A 13,831-nucleotide genomic window follows, 5' to 3' on the forward strand; every position below is an offset into this window, starting at 1 on the left:
TCCCTGTATTGCCCCCATTCCCACTCACATCTCCTAGATACAGGGTGTATAAATTCTGTTACGATTATCATTTTGGCCTTTTTGCTATGCAGTCATCATAACCATTCTTACTAGTAGCCGTAGGACAGACTTTTCGGGATCAGTTTTATGGAGGTGGAATTGACATACCAACATGTATGGAATAAACTACACATGTTGGGAAAATTTATAATTTTATCTGTTTTGACGTGTGTATACTGTGAAATACAAAGGATACATATTTTAAACCCCCTTCTGCTCTTGGAATCCCAGTATGTAAAACAAATGAAAATGGAGGGGCGGGCCTAACCCAGAGCTCCGCCCACTGGCTGAAGTCCCCTTGCCTAACATTGCATAAGGCTGTACAAGCCAGACTTTGAATCTGTGTCCACTGAGTACCATAGTTTACGTAATCATTATTCTTCTGCTACTCAGGTACTTATCACTTCTCTTGGATACCCCCCGCCATCCCCTCACCGAGCCACTAGTTCCCAACCTTATAATATTCTGGCTTATCAAACCCTGTCTTGATCCGCAATGAGTTGTACCATTTTTTTCCTTATTATTTAACTATATTTGCTAGGGAGTGACATGGAGCTGGACTTGTTAGCAGCAGCTGAAACAGAAAGTGACAGTGAAAGTAACCATAGCAATCAAGATAATGCTAGTGGGCGTAGAAGTGTTGTCACTGCAGCAACTGCCGGCTCAGAAGCAGGTAGGTCCTTATCCTAGCAACTTTCGTGCTTACACTGAGGCTATGGTGTAGAATTGGTTAGACTGTGCTCAGTATGATATGCACGAGGGTGGCTAACCCTTTTAATAACTTCATCCCTTTGTTGATATTAGTGAAGGTTAATATTATTTCAATGATTCTTTCTCTTTTGCTTTTCTGGTTTTTAAATAATAATATTTTTAAGTTTCATTCAAAACAGTTCTAGTTCAACTATTTTAATGACGGGTTTTGTGGACTCTTGGATGCAGTCTTGCCATTCTATTTAATACGTGTATTTTCCTGAATGAGGGGGTACACTGTAATTTTAAATGTCAAATTCACAACAGTTTTGGTTTTAAAAATAAAAAAAATTTAGGTGCGAGCAGTGTTCCTGCCTTCTTTTCCGAAGACGATTCGCAATCAAATGACTCAAGTGATTCCGATAGCAGCAGTAGTCAGAGTGACGACATAGAACAAGAGACTTTTATGCTTGATGAGCCACTAGAGCGAACCACCAATAGCTCCCATGCCAACGGTGCCGCCCAGGCCCCCCGTTCCATGCAGTGGGCTGTCCGAAACACCCAGCATCAGCGGGCAGCTAGCACAGCCCCTTCCAGCACATCCACGCCTGCAGGCAAGTCTGAAAACTTGGTATTTCTAAGAGTGCTTAAATAGGTTTTAAAATAATGCATGTTCCTGTAGAGAACAAAGTAGTTTCGTGATAGTTGTTTTGCTGAGTTCAAATACAAAAATTATTTACATATGCTTACAGCAGGGTTTCTCATTCTCTGCACCATTGCTACCTTGGGCTGAGTAAATTACTTGCGATGATGCATTGTAGGTTGTTCAGCAGCATCCTTGACTTTGACCTGCTGGATATCAATAGCACCTCCCACGTTTTTGTAACAACCAAAAAGCGTCTGCAGACATTGTCAGTGTTCCCCCGTGGGAGAGCAGTGGCAAAATTGCCCCTGGTTGAGAACGTTACAGCAATTCTTATCCCCTTCATCATTCCCCTCCCTAAATTAGCATGGTTTAAGAAAATGCTCATTTGCCATATTTGCTAATGTAATTGATGTTTCTGTTCATTTAAATACATACTGTGTTAGAGAAACACAATTAGCACGTAACATTAGCTCATTATGGCTGTCCTTCTTTCCTTTATATAGCAAGTTCAGCAGGTTTGATTTATATCGATCCTTCAAACTTACGTCGGAGTGGTACCATCAGCACGAGTGCCGCAGCTGCAGCAGCTGCTTTGGAAGCTAGCAATGCCAGCAGCTACTTAACGTCTGCAAGCAGTTTAGCCAGGGCTTATAGCATCGTCATCAGACAGATCTCGGACTTGATGGGCCTTATTCCTAAGTATAATCACCTAGTATACTCTCAGATCCCAGCAGCTGTGAAATTGACCTACCAGGATGCCGTGAACTTACAGGTATGAAGCCATTGGAAAGTTACTCATTCAGACGTATTTTTTGCTGTCTGTTACAAGAATTCCAGTATACTGAGAATTAATGTTATGAGTACTTAAATGTTTATATCGTACTACTCTATCGAATTTAACTTTATCTGGATAGTTTTAACTGTTTTAGTTTGGTCTTTGTAGAACTATGTAGAAGAAAAGCTTATTCCCACCTGGAACTGGATGGTCAGTATTATGGATTCTACTGAAGCTCAGTTGCGTTACGGTTCAGCATTAGCATCTGCTGGTGATCCGGGACACCCAAACCATCCTCTCCATGCTTCTCAGAATTCAGCTCGAAGGGAAAGGATGACTGCCCGAGAAGAGGCTAGTTTACGAACCCTCGAAGGCAGACGGTATTAAGTTCTTTGCACATGCTTGTATGTTTAAACGGAACCCTTATGGCCTAGAAATTTACAGCTTTTTGATTGCTGTTACATAAGACCTCACTATTGTAAAGGAGGACATATGTGCCTTGCATTGCTTTCTTTTAAATTGTTATGTAGTTGAAGCAAAATAAGTTAGAGTCCAAGTTATCTTTTAAAATGTTTTGGGAATCCGATACTAAACACTTCATTTTTGAAGTAGGTGGTCTATAGACTTGTGTCACCCCCCAGAGTCGCCCTGCTTGAAAGGCATATATTCAAGGAAATATATTGACTATGAATATCCTTGACAGTTTGTTAGGGGAAAGCCTGTGTAATTACTGAAGCTACTCCTTGGTTTATCAAATCAAATTTCTTTTTCTACCTACCCCAGCCTGTTGAATCATAATGAAAGTATGTTTCTCTATGTATTTGTTGTGTTCTTTCTGTTCACTTATAAATGACCATTTTTAGGTCTAGAAATTAGCTGAAACATTGAACACTGGTGGCAGTGCTATATAGTGAAAGTGTCCTATACCTGAAGTCTCAGTCCTGGATTTGGTTCTAGCTGCGGCTCAAGCTAAGCAACCTTGCTGCTTTGGGTGGACGGTAAATGGAGTAAAGACAGGGATCTAGGAGACTGCTTAGGAAATTTATCAAGACTGTGGTTGAGTCTACAAGAGAAGTAACAGTTACTAATGTTGAAGTCATGTAAACAGTATTTAGGGCCTTGTTGGGAGAAGGAGCAGGAGGACTCAGAATTTACATTTAGACTTCGATTCTGAATAACTAATAAGAAAATTAAGAGAAAAATCTAACAGAATGGAAATGGACATATTTGCTATTGAACATGTTGAGAACTGGGAGAGAATTTGGTGGGAATTGTAGTATGCAAAATTGAGTGTTTGCCAGAGAGACCAGGATTAGAGATAAAGATTGAGAGGCAGCAGCTTTCTGTCCTAGGAAGCTGCTCCACCAGTAGGCACAGCCCTGTCCTCATCAGGCTGGTTACTAACCCAGACAACACAGATTTCTGATAAAAGATTTTTATTGGTGATGTGGTTCCCTTTTCTCTCTTGCTCTCACTCTAATATAATAGCTTAATGAGATGTAGTTCATATGTCATACATTCACCCATTTAAACTGTACAGTTTCAGGAGTTGCCTGGTGGCCTAGTGGTTAAGGATTCGGCGTTGTCATTGTAGCAGCTTGTTGTCACTGCTGTGGCGTGGCTTTGATCCCTGCTCTGAGAATTTCTGTATACCACAGGTGTAGCCAGAAAAAAAGTAAAGTGTACAGTTTCATAGTTTTTAGTATATTCACAGCTGTGAAACCATCATCATAGTTAATATTGGAATATTTTATTCTTTTCCATAAGAAACTTCATACCTATTAGCAGTTACCTCCCATTTCCCTCCCACTTTCTAATTCTTTTTTTTTTTTTTTTTTTGTCTTTTTGCCATTTCTTGGGCCGCTCCTGCGGCATATGGAGGTTCCCGGGCTAGAGGTTGAATCGGAGCTGTAGCTGCCAGCCTACGCCAGAGCCACAGCAACGCAGGATCCGAGCCGCGTCTGTGACCTACACCACAGCTCACGGCAACGCCGGAACCTTGACCCACTGAGCAAGGGCAGGGATCGAACCCGCAACCTCATGGTTCCTAGTCGGATTCGTTAACCACTGCGCCACGACGGGAACTCCCCACTTTCTAATTCTTAAGCAACCACTGATTTACTCTCTCTCTCTCTATAGATTTGCCTATTCTGGATGTTTCATATCGATGGAATCATACAGTATATGGTGTTTTTTGCCTGGTTTCTTTACTTAGCAAAGTAGTTTTAAGGTTCATCCGTGTTTAGCATACATCAGGACTAGCAATATTCCATGCCTCGTTTTGTTTTTCCATCCATAAGTTGATGGGTATTTGTTTTGGCTACAGTAATAACCTTTTGGTTATTATGAATAATGCTGCTATGAACATTTTTTGTATAGACATGTATTTTTGATTATCTTGGGTATGTAGCTAGTTGTGGAATTGCTAGATCATATGGTAACTCTCTTTAACCTTTGGAGGGACTGCCAGACTCTTTTCCAGAGCGGGTGCACCAGTTTACATTCCCAGTAGTGGTGTATAAGGGTTCCACCTTGTCCACCTCCTTGCTGAATGAAGCTTTCGCTTATCTGTCTTTTGGGTTATGGCCATCCTCTTGGGTATGAAGTGGTTTTGATTTACGTTTCTCTAGTGGCTGATGATGTTGAGCATCTTTGCATGTGCTTATTGGCCATTTGCATATCTTCTTTGGAGAAACATCTGTTTAGATGCTTTGTCCATTTTTAATTGGCTTTTGTTTTTATTATGGAATTGTAGGAATTCGTTATATATTCTGGATACAAGTTCCTTATCGGATTCATGATTTGCGGAGATTATGTCCCATTCTGTGGGTTGTCTTTTCACTTTCTTGAAAGTGTTCTTTGAGGAACATACGTGTTTTGAGTAAAGCCCAGTGCCCTCTTTGTTTTCTTTTGTTGCTTGTGCTTTTGGTGTCATTTTAGGAAGTGGAAAGCGTGATTCTCAGAAAGCAGCATCACGATGACCTAAGAGCCCGTTAGAAATATAAATTTTGGGCCCTACCCTATTTTTACTGAAACTATAGGGGTGGGGCCAACTAACCTGTTTTAACAAGCCCTCCAGGTGACTTCGATGGACACTGAAGTTTGAGAACCATTGTTTTAGGGAAGGAGTACCTTCTGCCATTCCAAGGGACACTGGGATTCCTTTCCTTTATAAATGTACAGTACTGTAATAAAACACAATGGTTATATTTCTTTTTTTTTTTTTTTTTTTTTTTTTTTGGTCTTTTCTAGGGCCACACTTGAGGCATATGGAGGTTCCCAGGCTAGGGGTTGAATCGGAGCTGTAGCCGCCGGCCTATACCATAGCCATAGCAACACCAGATCCAAGCTGCATCTGTGACCTACGACACAGCTGACAGCAACGCCAGATCCTTAACCCACTGAGCAAGGCCAGGGATCGAACCTGCAACCTCATGGTTCCTAGTCGGATTCATTAACCACTGTACCACGACGGGAACTCCCAGCGGTTATATTTCTAAAGCAGAGCCTAGGCTTGATGGTTTTTTATTTATGGGTATTCTCGGTTCCTAATTTTGCCTATTTATAATAGTGGTAAATTTCACACTTACATTCTTTTTATAGATATTTTTCTTTTTATTCCTATAGACGTGCCACGTTGCTTAGTGCCCGTCAAGGAATGATGTCAGCTCGAGGGGACTTCCTAAATTATGCTCTGTCATTGATGCGGTCCCATAACGATGAGCATTCTGATGTTCTTCCAGTTTTGGATGTTTGCTCATTGAAGCATGTGGCATATGTTTTTCAAGCCCTTATATATTGGATTAAAGCAATGAATCAGCAGACAACATTGGATACACCTCAGCTGGAACGCAAAAGGTATCCATACTTGCCGTGAGTTTGATATGAGAAATAGCTGTTTGGTGTGGTCTCCATTAGTACATCATCGGATTTTTGGAATAAGGAGAACATTGCAAAAGAGAAATAAATAGCACAGGAATATTTCATGTGGAAAGATGGGCTCGAGCCTGTTCCGCCTTTCTCCATAGCTACTCCTCACCTAAAATATGAAACCTAAGAATCCAGTTAAGCTTTCTGCTTTTGAAATAGGAGTTTGTCCTGCTTGTTTATCATGTTTTTGATTAGAGTTTGTGTAAGCACGCACTGTTTGATGGTATGATGAGCCTTTTACCTTTATTGAGCCTGTTTAGTCAGTGTAGTACATTTGGCCAAACATCTGCCATTCCCAGAATCTGAAGTTTATCACAGCACAGTGCTTGAAATTGGTTAGATACTAAACTCACCTTTTCAGTATTTTTTGCTTATATAGTTCTTATCGCCTTTGCTCCTGTTCATACAGCACGAATACTTCATGTAAAATGACTCACTTGTCTTTTTAAAGGACACGAGAACTCTTGGAACTGGGTATTGATAATGAAGATTCAGAACATGAAAATGATGATGACACCAATCAAAGTTAGTGTACAGAAAATCTGCTAATCTACTTCAAGAAATGGCTGCCTCAGTATTTCCCCTTCAAGCTTTTTAACTTCATTATTTTCTGTCTGGGTGGGAATTTCTCTTTTCTTCTCTATGTCCCGTTTCTTGCATTTTCTGTCCATTTTTCCTTATATATCCTTGCATTAATTACTTCATAAATAAGGATGAAGTTAAAAATATTAGGAACTTTTCAACAATTGATATTTTTTCTATTTTGATTTCATATCTCTCCTTTGCATTTCTCTTAGTTTTATATTGACCTTTAGTCTTGGAGTGTGTAGGTAATGCATACATTTAAATAAAGTCTTAGCAGAACCTTTGATAATACTGATGCAAAATAGATTGAGTCCAGGAAATGGAAAATACCATTGATAGCTCCCAAATTTTATCAAAATGCAACAATTAATGCAATAAGGAAAGAGAAAAATATTCTTTTTTTTTAATTTTTTTATTACTCGAATTTATCACATCTGTAGTTGTATAATGATCATGACAATCTGATTTCACAGGAAGAGAAAATATTCTAAACTCAAGAAATTCTGGGGTCTTTTACACTCTTTTATAGTTTTCAAGTGTTATTTCAGGTAGAATGAAAATGTTTTTATATTGGGATCAAATAGTCCACTTACTTATTTCTTATTATCGGCTAGTATTTTTATTCAGCCCTGGGAAGGACAGCTTACCTAACAGCTATCTTTTTGAGAATCCAGCCATAGCTTATCACTATTTTCATGGCATACTATAAGCAAGCACTGCTAAAGGTTTTGTTCCACTCACGGGAGTTGGTGTTGGTGTGCTGATTTCCTTTTGGGATGCATGAGCTGTCCAGATATTTCTCTGTTTATCTTCTTCTTTTTTTTTTTTTGTCTTTTTGCCTTTTCTAGGGCTGCTCACGGCACATGGAGGTTCCCAGGCTAGGAGTCTAATGGAAGCTATAGCCGCCAGAGCCGTAGCAACGTGGGGTCTGAGCCACTTCTGCGACCTACACCACAGCTCACGGCAACACCGGGTCCTTAACCCACTGAGCAAGGCCAGGGATCGAACCTGCAACCTCATGGTTCCTAGTCAGATTCGTTAACCACTGCACCACAACGGAAACTCCTCTGCTGTCTTCTTATAATGTTAGCAGAACTTAGAAGTAAGCAAAGGCTCAAATTTTAGCTCCTTACCATCTCTTCCTTTTGGAGTCATCAGTGAGCCAGGCCCCACCTACGCTCAGAAAACTAGCTGTAGTCAGGTCTGAATCTCTACAGAGATAGAGGCGGATATGGATAGTGTCTTTCCAATGCAAAATGGAACAGTATTTGTTACTGCGTGATATTTTTTTGCAAATATCTTATGTTAAACTACACATAAATAAAAATTTGTCACTATAACAATTCTAAGCTAATATTTTGAATTATCACTTTAAAATATTTGGACTATTAACATGTGTTTGATTGGCACTTAAATTTTATAAAGAGATGACAGGAATTCTGGACTGAGCAGATGAAGATTCTTTTACCCTTCCCCAATAATTAATTTTTCTAAAAAAACATTTTATCTCTCTGTGTTTAGGTGCTACTTTGAATGATAAGGATGATGACTCTCTTCCTGCAGAAACTGGCCAAAACCATCCATTTTTCCGACGCTCAGACTCCATGACGTTCCTTGGGTGTATACCCCCAAATCCATTTGAGGTGCCTCTGGCTGAGGCCATCCCCTTGGCTGATCAGCCACATCTGTTGCAGGTGATTTAAATAAACTAGCCTTAAGGTTTCTTTTTATTGACTTAATTTTTTTTAAGTATTCAATGTAACTATAATATTTTTGGTTACAATTCCAGCCAAATGCTAGAAAGGAGGATCTTTTTGGCCGCCCAAGTCAGGGACTTTATTCTTCATCTGCCAGTAGTGGGAAATGCTTAATGGAGGTCACAGTGGATAGAAACTGCCTTGAGGTAAGGTAGTCAAAATCTTTGCAATATGATGTTTTTGAGTTGAACACTTAGCATCCAAATTTTTGGAAATTCATTAATTCAGAATATTGTATTTACTCAGACAAAAGAAGTATCTGAAATTCTTGCCTTGGGACATAATTAAAGGAATTCCAGTAGTGTTGTTAGGCCTGCTTTGGAACTAACATGCTGTATGTCAGGTTATTTCACCTGTATGGTGGCAGTTTTATTATGTGCTTTGCCTGTTTCAGAGTTGATTGTTGTAATGCTGCTGAAAATTTTAATTTTTGTATGTATGAACATATATTGGTGTGTAACTTTTCTATTTAAATCTAGCATATGAATAAGTAAAGTAATATTAATAATGATACCTAACATTTGTTGAATAATTCTATCTCCTGGGCACTGTCTCAATAAATTTTTATAACCACGTTGGGTGAAGACATTATTATCCTGATTTTATGAGTAAGGCTTGGAGAAATTACGTAAATTTCATGTGGGACTGTCTGTTGTTATACAGCTAGTTAAGTGACAGATCTAGTTTTAGATAAAAGTCTGATTTGATAGTCTAAAATTATACATGCTGATTTTCCAATGAAGACATAGTAACACGTTTAAGAACAGGCATATAGAAGACATGTAGTTGAATAGAATTTTTTTATTATCTAAGTGATAAAGGGGAAGACACTTAAATATATTATAAAAATACACTACAGATATTATAAAGATACCTTTAAATGTTCTCTGAGGCTGCTGTGGTAAATGCACTGAAATTTGTGCTCAGCCAAGGGATAGAAAAGAAATAGGTTTCACCTTTGTATTTGAAGCACCAGAAAGGAATTATTTAACACCCATGTGATTTCTGTGGAGTTCTAGTGAGTTGAAAAGGAAATCTAGTCAGTTTTTAATATCTAACATTTAAATGTAAAAATTCACAGGTCCTTCCAACTAAAATGTCTTACGCTGCCAATTTGAAAAATGTAATGAACATGCAAAATCGGCAAAAAAAGGAAGGGGAAGAACAGAATGTGGTGCCAGAAGAAGCTGAGAGTTCAAAACCAGGGCCATCTGCTCATGATCTTGCTGCACAATTGAAAAGCAGTTTACTAGCAGAAATAGGACTGACTGAAAGTGAAGGGCCACCTCTTACGTCTTTCAGGTATTTGCTAAATGAAGATAGTGTTTCAATTCCATTATTTATGCTGTTAAGATTTTTGTAAGAATTTTTATTTAGAAAATTTATAATTTTCTTTGTATTGCATTTGTAGATAAATAATAGGGTGAAAAGGTACTTTTCCCCCCTAGTTTATAATTGGATATTTTAATATTAAATTAGAGTCTTCTCTGGATTTTTGGCTTTTTGGTATTTTGGCATTGATTGGCATTCTGATTTTTCTTCTCGTTTCATTTTTCTGACTCTTTTTTAGTGTTCAGTACTGAGTTAAGGTATATATCCATGTCACATTGCCGGTTGTATACTTGTTGGCAAGAGCTTAGCTATGGGAAACGAGCATGTGAAAAAAAGAACTTTCTAGATTTGTGACTTTCACACTTGCTAGGTCTCACTCCTTTGCCAGTTTCACATTTAGTAAGTCTCTTACAAGAAGTAGGTTCTTGGCTTTCCCCTCAAAATTTACCAGTACATACTGTGGTTCAGTATGGCTAATCACCTAATGATTTGATGAGTATCTGCCTTATGCTCTATCCATTTTGGTTGTGTAATGTCAGATAATTTTTTTTTTTTTTTGCAATTAAGTTAGTTTAGGAAACTATATGCACCTTATGTACACAGTGTGACACCCATAAAAGATAAGGAAAAATTGTGGACTAGGATGGTCCAAGCTTCCTAGAGACAATATGGTGCCGAGACGGTTAGAATGTGTAGAAGCAGATGGATTGAAGGAAAGAAGAATTAGAGGTAGAGAGACAAGCTGTTATTCGTTCTGGCTGGTGCTTTAAAAAAGTTTTAAAAAGGAGGCTGAAGTAGAATGTTGCCTTCGAGGATGAAAGAAAACCATAAAGGACTTGATCACTTTAGAGGAGCCAAAGGAAGAATAAATTAAAAACTTTCAAGTCCATGCAATAGGAAAATAGGTGGTACTACTGAAAGACATCAGCAGGCAGCGTCGTTATAGTGAAGAGGCCATACTCAGTTTCACCGTATTGCGTTTGAGTAGAGTATGATTGAAATTGGGTGCATTTCACACAGTGAAATTCTTGTCCATTATGAAAGTTTGAACTAAAGAGAGATCTGGGAATCACCTGGTGGAGACGAACCCTGGACTTTAAGGAGGTGAAATTAAAGATGAAGATAGGAGGCAACCTGGAGATGTATCCTTATTACATAAAGGACAGAAGGAACAAGAGAGTAAAAATGAGTTCTTCAAAGAATGACTAGCTATAGAAAAGTTCTCTAGTAAAGAGTGTGGTTTTGAATTACTTAAGATCTCAGAATATTAAAGGACCAAGTAAATGACTGTTTTTGACAAAACCCAGGAAATTTCTAGAGTTAGCTAAATTGTTCCCCTTCTCCCTTTAAACTTCTTACAGGCCACAGTGTAGCTTCATGGGAATGGTCATTTCCCACGATATGCTGCTAGGACGTTGGCGCCTTTCTTTAGAACTATTCGGCAGGGTATTCATGGAAGATGTTGGAGCAGAACCTGGATCAGTATGTATTTCGAGCACTTCACATTCTGTTCTGCCTGATAAGAACATATTTCAGAGAATGATTTTGTCATGCATTTGGGTTTTTGTTTGTTTGTTTTTTAAGATCCTAACTGAATTGGGTGGTTTCGAAGTAAAAGAATCAAAATTCCGTAGAGAAATGGAAAAACTAAGAAATCAACAGTCAAGAGATTTATCACTTGAGGTAAAGGTATTTAGATTTTGTCATACTCTACATATAATATGCCATTTATATAAAGTTTAAAAATAAAAAAATAATCTTGCTTAGGGATATAGTCTATGTAATTAAAAATTTAAAGAAAACAAATGATAATCACCACATTTAGAATAGTTGACTGTCTGGTAGTTGGTTTGATGTCTGGTAGTTGGTTTGCTATGTCATCAACACATGGATTTAAACTTTTTTGATGTGCTTCATCCATTGATGCTCAGATTATCTTTTCTTTGCCTAATGGAAGTCCTGGGTCTTTTTTGGTTCGTGAGTCCTTTTGACACGACTCCAGTAATCTTTGTTAAATAACTTCCTTACTTTTTGGTATGTTCCATTTTGTCTTATTTTCTATCAGAGAGCTAAATATGCTTCAGGAGATGGTTCCTTTTAGCAGGAAATTTTATTTTGAGATCATAATCTGGGTTCTAGGTTGCTCACTGCCTATCAAGTTAGCATTGTTTCTAGGAGTTTTAGTGGGTAGAACTAGGAAATGCTCCTTCAAAAAATGAAAAAAATTGTATCGAGTTCATACTGATATTCCCAGTTCAAAGTCAAGATTTAGGACCACAGCATTGTTTTATTTTCACCTTTTATTCTTTACTTCCTTTCTTCTGAATAGACTAATATCTAGCTTCCCAGCAACACTAAGGTACTCATTTGCCTTTATCCTACAGCACTTATACAACAGTCTTAGAATCACAACATCAACTACCACCATCAAAACAGTTACTAAAAATAGATTAAAATTTATTTGCTGTTTTTGTTTTTAGAGCATATCCCTTTGGGGATGTAAAGGCAAATTATATTGTTTTCTTGTTTATTCTTCTTAATGTTTCTTTTGGCTATACCCTCAGCATCTGGAAATTCTCTGGCCAGGGATCAAACCTGTGCCACAATAGTGACAATGCCAGATCCTTAACCTCAAGGCTAGACGGGAACTCCAAATTACAGTATTTTAAAGTTACTGGAAAAATTCCTTAGTGTGATTTTGCTGCCTCCCCTCTCATCTCCACACAATTAGGGCCTTTTGTTTCATTTTGCTTCCATTTTTTAGGGATTGTTCTCTCCTCCCCCCCCTTTTTTTTTCATTTGTACCTGAAGCTTATGGAAGTTCCCAGGCCTAGGGGTCAAATCGGAGCTGCAGCTGCAGGCCTGTGCCACAGCCACAGCCACAGCCACACTAGATCCAAGCCATATCTGCAGCATATGGCACAGCTTGTGGCTATGCCAAATCCTTAGCCCACTGAGAGAGGCCAAGAATTGAGCCCATGTCCTCACCAAGACAACATTGGGTTCTTAACCCGCTGAGCCGCAATGGGAACTTCTCTCCTCTTTTTGATTTTGTTAGTTCATAATCAATGTAACATATCTACAGTTGTACTCTCTCTCTATAGAAGAAGGGTGTATTCAGAAATCTAGTTTCCATTCTGTCTCTTTTACTGTGTGCTCCTATTATCCCTTTCAAGATGTTTTGTTTTAGCTTATTTCCCACCCCCCTTTCAAAAAAAAAAAAACACATGTGTATTCGTTACTCATCCCTCTCTCCAACTCCCCACCCCAAGCATGCTCTGACCTGTTCTCCCCCTTGCTTTTTACAGTTAATAGTATACCCCAGAGAGAAGGTGTTCCGCCTTCTCTTTCTGACCACCTAGTGCTAGTACTGATTTTATGGTTGTATCACTTTTTTTCAACCAGTTTCCTAATGATAGACATTTGGACTTGTTTCCAGTCTTTCACTGTTACAAATAGTGGTGTGATGATTAGCATCTTGTGTGTTTCTCTCTTTGGTTAGTATGTCCTCAAGATAGAGTCCTAGACAAGGGTTTAAGGGCATGTGTATATTAATTTTGCCAAATAATGGCAAATTCTTCTACGTAATGTTTGTATGTTTTCGCACTTTCAACATCAACCCGAGAAGGCCTAATTCTCCAAAGTCTTGCCAGCAGTTTATTGTTACATTTTTTTAGATTTTTGCCAATCTGATAGGAAAAAAAATGGCATCTCTGTGTAATTTTAATTTGGATTTCTTTTACTATGAGCAAAGTTAAAAAGCACTGTTTCATATATTACGGCTTTTTTTTTTTTTTTTTCCTGGAAACTGTTTGTTGGTATTTCTTGCCCATTGTCCCTATTGAATTGTTTTTTTTCCTCAGTTTTTTTAGAATAGTCAAGATGATATTCATGAATTTATACTATTCAGTACAATTTTTGTCAGTGATAGAAGGTGAAAGCATTTTCCCCAATCTGTCATTTTTCTTTTACTTTGTTATAGTATTGTCACCAAAGGAATATCCTATGATTTCTTCTAGGATTTACTTTTTTTTTTTTAACATTTACATTTTGATC

At 38.2% G+C, this 13,831-nt stretch overlaps 1 protein-coding gene across 13 annotated transcripts in view; it reads left to right on the forward strand.

Moving 5' to 3' along the window:
* UBR5 (ubiquitin protein ligase E3 component n-recognin 5) overlaps window positions 1-13,831 on the forward strand; it is a 149,805-nt gene that overhangs the window by 117,378 nt on the left and 18,596 nt on the right. For 9 of the 13 annotated variants that reach the window (XR_014843537.1, XM_021089031.2, XM_085021954.1 and 6 more), the window contains 11 exons: window positions 602-733; window positions 1,107-1,364; window positions 1,900-2,168; window positions 2,340-2,551; window positions 5,799-6,029; window positions 6,553-6,626; window positions 8,208-8,380; window positions 8,476-8,589; window positions 9,525-9,745; window positions 11,137-11,257; window positions 11,360-11,458. Coding sequence is in view for 12 of the 13 variants with exons in the window: in XM_021089031.2 (XP_020944690.1) it covers window positions 602-733; window positions 1,107-1,364; window positions 1,900-2,168; window positions 2,340-2,551; window positions 5,799-6,029; window positions 6,553-6,626; window positions 8,208-8,380; window positions 8,476-8,589; window positions 9,525-9,745; window positions 11,137-11,257; window positions 11,360-11,458 (1,904 nt within the window). In the remaining variant the exon portion in view is untranslated. Of the gene's footprint in view, window positions 1-601; window positions 734-1,106; window positions 1,365-1,899; window positions 2,169-2,339; window positions 2,552-5,798; window positions 6,030-6,552; window positions 6,627-8,207; window positions 8,381-8,475; window positions 8,590-9,524; window positions 9,746-11,136; window positions 11,258-11,359; window positions 11,465-13,831 lie in introns of all 13 variants that reach the window. The other 4 variants (XM_021089030.2, XM_021089033.2, XM_021089036.2 and 1 more) reach the window with 2 other exon arrangements.

This window comes from Sus scrofa, chromosome 4 (genome assembly GCF_054392235.1).
Source record: "Sus scrofa isolate SSC_HxYL_T2T_F1_AM1 chromosome 4, Sscrofa_HxYL_maternal_Yorkshire_Landrace_v2.0, whole genome shotgun sequence".
In the NCBI taxonomy this organism is placed as follows: domain Eukaryota; kingdom Metazoa; phylum Chordata; class Mammalia; order Artiodactyla; family Suidae; genus Sus; species Sus scrofa.